Source organism: Vombatus ursinus, unplaced genomic scaffold, assembly GCF_900497805.2.
Source record: "Vombatus ursinus unplaced genomic scaffold, bare-nosed wombat genome assembly UNPS02010548.1, whole genome shotgun sequence".
Lineage (NCBI taxonomy): Eukaryota > Metazoa > Chordata > Mammalia > Diprotodontia > Vombatidae > Vombatus > Vombatus ursinus.
This window is the reverse complement of record NW_020950326.1, coordinates 15,232,728-15,238,769: the sequence shown is the minus strand read 5'-3', so window position 1 is coordinate 15,238,769 and position 6,042 is coordinate 15,232,728. Positions and strand designations below refer to the sequence as shown.

General features: G+C 43.2%; 1 protein-coding gene across 3 annotated transcripts in view; it reads left to right on the top strand.

Annotated features, from left to right (window-relative positions):
* Positions 1 to 5,305: 5,305 nt before the first annotated feature.
* The window catches only part of BIN1 (bridging integrator 1), a 137,676-nt gene continuing 136,939 nt past the window's right edge, over positions 5,306 to 6,042 (top strand). For 2 of the 3 annotated variants that reach the window (XM_027854669.1, XM_027854672.1), the window contains exon 1: positions 5,306 to 5,838. In XM_027854669.1, the coding sequence (XP_027710470.1) occupies positions 5,755 to 5,838 (84 nt within the window). In that variant the 5' untranslated portion in view covers positions 5,306 to 5,754. The remainder of the gene's footprint in view (positions 5,839 to 6,042) is intronic. The other variant, XM_027854671.1, reaches the window with a different exon arrangement.

Below are 6,042 nucleotides of genomic sequence, written 5' to 3'. Positions count from 1 at the left end.
GCTCTTAGGAAGAAGGGCCCTTTTGGAACTCAGACTGCTGATATTGTTTACTATGATTTTGTTTTCATAACTTATGGACTGGTATTAGTTAACAATAATTATAGTCCTGTCCCATTTGCATAGTACTTTTAACTTTTTCAGACCACATTTACATCTCTGATTTTTTTATCTCAGAGGTCACCAGAATCAGTCTAACTTTCTAGGTCACTCGGTTTAAGGGCATTAAACCACTTCCTCCTGATGTTCCTGAGTCCTAGGTATTGTTACTGTACCTCAGAAAGGATCCAGGTGCAATCATGTGGGACAAGGTACACAGGCTGTTCCTCCATGCTTAGAATGCACTTTCTCCTCACTTTGGCCTCTTAGATTTCCTGGTTTTCTTCAAACCTCAGCTTAAAGCCACTTTCTCCTTCCTATTCTCCCTTTGATCCCCCAAACTGCTAGTGTCTTCCTCCAGCTCTGGGTTTATTTTGTATATGGTCAACAGTAAGACAAGTATTCACTGAACACTTATTATATACCAGCCATTCTGCTAAACATGGGAAATACACTAAAAGATAAAAACAGTCACTGCCCTCAAGGAAATTATGTTCTAATGGGGTAAGCTCCAAGACAATAGGTAAATAATTAGGTATCTATAGGGTATATACAGAGTAAATAGAAGAGGATCTGAGAGGGAAGTGATTGGCAGTTGGTAGGATCAAGAAAGGCCTCCTGCAGATGAGATTTGAGCTATCTTGAAGGAAGCCAGGTAACCAAGAGGCAGAGGTGAAAGGGTATTCCAGCTGTGGAGGCAGCCATTGTAAAGATGTGGAAGTCAAGAGATGGAGTTTTGTATTGGAGGAACTCCAATCCAAGTAATCTCCATAGCTAGATCCTAAACTGTTTGGAGGGTAGTAAAGTATAAGAAGGCTGGAAAGGTAGGAAAAGGCCAGGTGGTGAAGAGCTTTAAATGCTCTAAAGAGGATTTTGTATTTGATCCTAGAGGTAATAGGGAACCAGTAGTGTTCATTGAGCAACGGGATGATATAGCCACACTTACTCTTTTTCTTCCCAGACTTTCTCTTTGGAAAAATCATTTTGGGAGCTGAGTGGAGCTCTATGAATTAGAGTCAAGAGAGACTTGAGGCAGGAAGACAAATTAGAAGGCTATTCCAATAGTCCAGATAAGAACTAGGGTTGTTATTGTGTAAGTGGTGAGAGAAGGATATTTATGGAAGATGTTTTGAAAATAAAAATGACAATATTTGACAAGAGATTGGCTATGTGGGGTGCGTTTGAATGAGTAGCTGAGGATGCATGGCAAGAGTGATTTGGAGGATGGTGGCATTCTTGGGAGAAATAGGGAAGTTTAGGAGAGAGGAGGTCTTGAAGGGAAAGATAATGAGTTATGTTTTGTATTTGTCTACTAGGCATCAGTTAGGGATGTCCAAAAGCAGATAGTGAAATATGACCGTAGCCCAAGAGAGAGGTTATGCTGGATTATGGTTATGCTGGTAATGGAGATCTGGGAATCATCTGTGTAGGGATGATAACTGAACTTGTGGGAGGTGATCATCAAATGGGAGAATAGAGAAGGAAAAGAGAAGAGAGCCCAGGATAGAGCCTTGAGGGACTCCTGTAGTTGGTGGGAGTCACATGGGTGAAGAACCCAGTAAAGGAGACTGAGAAGAAGCATTTGGTCAGACAGATATGTTTTGACAAGTGTCAGCCAAACTGAACTGACCTGTAATCTGTGGATGGCTGAACTGAACAGAGCAGGCTAGAGACAGAAGAGTCAGGAATCAAACAGAAGTTTAATTTCAAAGTGAGGAAAATGGTTTGAAAGCAAGGAGAGGACCTAGACACATGCACCAGGCCCTGCCCCTAGTTGGGAGGACCCGCTTTAGTGTAGGCAGATCTCAATACTTACATCTATGGGCACAGGGATATATTTCTCTCAATAGAATGTATGTTCCTTGTGGGCAGGGATTATTTCATTTTTGTCTTTATATTTCTATGATCTAACACAGTACATGGCACGTAGTCAGTGCTCAATAAATGCTTATTGATTGATTTATTGATTGTTCCAAATGAAACAAAACAAAACAAAACAGCTAGCTAGTATGAGGCCAAGAGATCATCTCTAAGATGCTAGAATTCTGGTGTGTATAAGAGGCTAGACATTACTGAAGGTTTGGCTAAAAGAGCCATATCACTGACTATATTCAGAGGGGAAATCTAAGTTACCACATGATCTCAACAACAACAAAAAACTGAAAAATTTGGTGGGGTATACAAAGAGACATAGCACAAAACCTCTACCCTTGCAGCACTTATATTCTAGTTAAGGAAATAGGATATATACACTTGGAAACATATTTTTAACAGAACAGCAGTATGGTAAATGAACAGATTTGGGTCTAAGTTCTGGCTCAGCTGCCAGAATTCTAGCATCTTAGAGATGACCCCTCAGTTCCAACCTCCCATAGGAACACTTTGGAAAGAGCAATGAATTTGGAGTAAGAGGATCTGGGTTCATAGAATGGGAGGATTTAGAACTGGAAGGGTGCTGAAAGGTCATTTATTCAATAGACAGCCTGATTCTCTCTACTTTCCTTTAGGATCAAGAACAATCTTTCTTTACCTGTTTCAGAGGGCTAAAATAGAGTAGAATGTCAGAGATCACCTATTCCAGTTCCCTTATTTTATAGAATATTAAACTGAAAATGAACTAACTTGCTTAAAATCACATAGGAGGTTAAGTATTAGACCTCTGAGATCTTTAGTAAGTCACTTTACCTCTCTATACCTCAGTTTCCTCATTTGTAAAATAAGAAAATCTGATTAGATGATTTCCCTTCTAGCTTTCAATCCTACAGCTACTCTAAAACTTTTTTGTTGGCTTAAACACCAAAGTGTTTGGACAGGAAGTGACAGGAAGCTTACCTCATAAGGCAACTAATTCCAATTGCTGTGTGATCTTGTAATAATCTTTTTTAACCTCTGGGGTTCTCAGTTTACTCACCTTTCAAATGAATAGAACTTGATATAGATGAGAGAACACTGTATTTAAAGTCAGATGATCCAGGGCTTTAACATTTAGGAGTTTTGTGACTTTGAGCAACACGTGCAAAGGCAGGAGAGGACTGAGTCAATCACTTAGAAACCCCACTAACAGTAAGTGACAATATGCAAAGATAATCAATCAGAGATGTGAACTAGGTGTGGACAAGGCCTAGTCTTATCTCTTCAATTCAATTCAATAGGCAATCTCATTCAATCAAAAATAGACTAACTGTGGGAAAAGTTCACAGCCCATCAATTTAAAAGTCCATGAAGGCCACTGGATGAAGTGAAATGATTGCTCACAATTTGCTTGGATTGGTTCAGGAACCTGGTCATACTCTGTCCTGTTTGGATAAGATTTTTGAGCTAGTTTGGAATTAGAAATTTGAACATCTAGCATGTTAAAAGTTATAAGCTTCCGGCAAAGCCCTTGAGAAGGACTCTATTGGAGGATAGGAGAGTGCCTCTGACTAGGTCTCCTCTCCTCCCTACCCACTTCCTGAAGAAAAGGACCTTGTGAACTTTGAAGGGTCAGAGAAGACTTTCCATCAGCAGCCTACAAACTTCTCTGTTGTAAGACTATAAGCTCCTGGAGAGACCCAACTGGATTTTATACTTCTCTCACCTCCTGAATTTTTATCAGGAGGCTTTGTTTAGGTGTTCTGTCTTGGGAATAACTCAATTAAATTCATTTTAGGTTCGGTTCAACAAATATTTATTGATTTTGTACTAAATGGGTTGTGCAAGGTGCTAGGGCCAGCATAGGGAACCTGCACATGTGGCCTGGATGCCCCAGGTTCCCTAGCCCTGTGCTGGGGCTACACAGACAAAGCCTAGGTAGGGTCCCTGTCCTCTAGGAGCTTACATCAGACTAGGAGTGGAAGAGGAAGATACAATTTGTACAAAAGTAAACAAATACAAAGGATAAACAAAAATAACATTGTGTTTTCACTGGAGAGAGAGCATTAACAACTGGATGGGAGGGGGGAGATCCGGAAAGGTGGCACTTGAACTGAGCTTGAAAGGAAACAAGCAATTCTGAGAGACAGTTTGTGCAAATGCAGTGGAATATGGAAGGTGGTTCAGAGGGAACAGAAAGGAGGCCAGTTTCACTGGAATGGAAAAAGGGGAAGTAATTCAACAACAACAAAAAAATAGGATTAGAAAGGTACTTGGGAGCTAGATAGCAGAGGGTTTTTAAATGCAATGTCACCAACTTTCCCTGATCCTCTCCCTGTTGTTATCCCTCCCTTCCTCTTTCTGTTTCCTTATATTTTATTTAGTTGTGTACCTGTTGTATCCTCATAGCAGTATGTAAGCTCTTTGAGGGTAGGGACTGTTTATTTATTTTTGTCTTTATATCCCTAGATTCTAGCACAGGGCCTTTCACGTGGCAGGAATGACTAAATGTTTTTGTGCACTGAATTTAATAATGAGCCTTGAATGTTGTACTAAATATTTGAAAAATACTTTCTGACTGATGCATTATAATAGTCTGGGTTCTTTTGGCTCAGTAGGTTATGATAATTGCATCTTATGATCATTAACAAGAGTGACTGTGTTTTCAGAACTGTGATTTTAGTGGTGAAGGGGAGATGCATGTGAGAAAACCCTCTCCACTTGTGAAGATAGCCTTCTTCGATAACTTAGAGTTGCCTGGACACTGAGAGATTAAATGACTTGCCTATAGTGACAGGCGAGCATACATTAGGAGGAAAACTTGATCCCAGGTCTTCCTAACTCCAAGGTTGGACCCTCTTCCTCTATTCCACGCTGCCTCCCACCACAGACAAAATTGCATTATTATTTCTTCTTATCCTCAGAGTCCAGGGAAAGAAGGAGGGAGGGGAGGGCAAAGAGACATCCACCGATCCAGATTTTATCTCAGCTGTTAAATCGCCTACATCCTTTTCCCTTTATCCTTAGTTTAAAGCTTTTGGTTTCTTTTCGTGTGTGTGTGTGTGTGTGTGTGTGTATGTGTGTATGTGTGTAGGGGGTGAACATGATGACGTGGGGAAAAAAAGAAAGGAAGAAGCGAGTCGCGTGGGAAGAGAGATGATGACTTACAGTATGTATTTATTTATTCGCCAACTCCCCGTTCCTGCCTCCACCCTCCACCATTTCACCCCTCCACCCTAGGGGGCCCGTGTGGCCTGAAACCTCTAGAGGGAGTCTCTTTCCCCCCCCTTGCATCTCCAACCCCCCCCCTTCCCTTCCACAGTCCCAGCTCCTCCTTTTTCTCCACCTCCCGCCCCTTACCTTCTTCCCTAGGGCTACAAGGAGGTGGCGGTGGCTGGGCTCCTTTAAGGCCGGCCCAGTGGCTGGCCCCCGGGGGCACTGTCTCTTTAAAAGGCTGTATCTTGTCCAGCAGTTGCTGGGGGGAGGGGGGCCGTCGATGACCATTGTTTCTGGCTGGGGTGGCTCTACCCCCTCCCCTTCTCCTCCTTTTCCGCCCTTCCCCCTCCTCCCTCTTCCTCCTCTCCACCCCCCTCTCTCGCTCTCTCCCTCTCTAGCTCTCGTCCTCTCCCTCTCGGGCTCTGTGGCAGCGAGAGAGCGCGCGGCGTCGGAGACGCGGAGCTCTATGTAGGCTCTTGCCCGCTGCATTGGTGCACCCGCCTCCCGGGCACACGCGCACCTACCTAGATTTAATTGGCAATTAAACTAGTGTTGGGGTAAAAGAAAAAAAAAAAAAGGCAGGAGGACAAGATGGCTGAGCTAGGCAGTAAGGGAGTGACCGCAGGGAAAATAGCCAGCAACGTGCAGAAGAAACTCACCCGTGCGCAGGAAAAGGTAAAGGATGCGCCGGGGTCGTCGGGGGCCGGGGTCTGGAATCTCCAGCGAGTGGGATGGGGACAGACAGTGATCCTTAATGCTACTCATCCTCTAACCTCCTTAGCACTACTAACATAGCAACTGGGGCTGTCATTGCAAGGGTGTGTGGTGTGTGGTGTGTGTGTGTGTGTGTGTGTGTGTGTGTGTGTGTGTGTGTGTGTG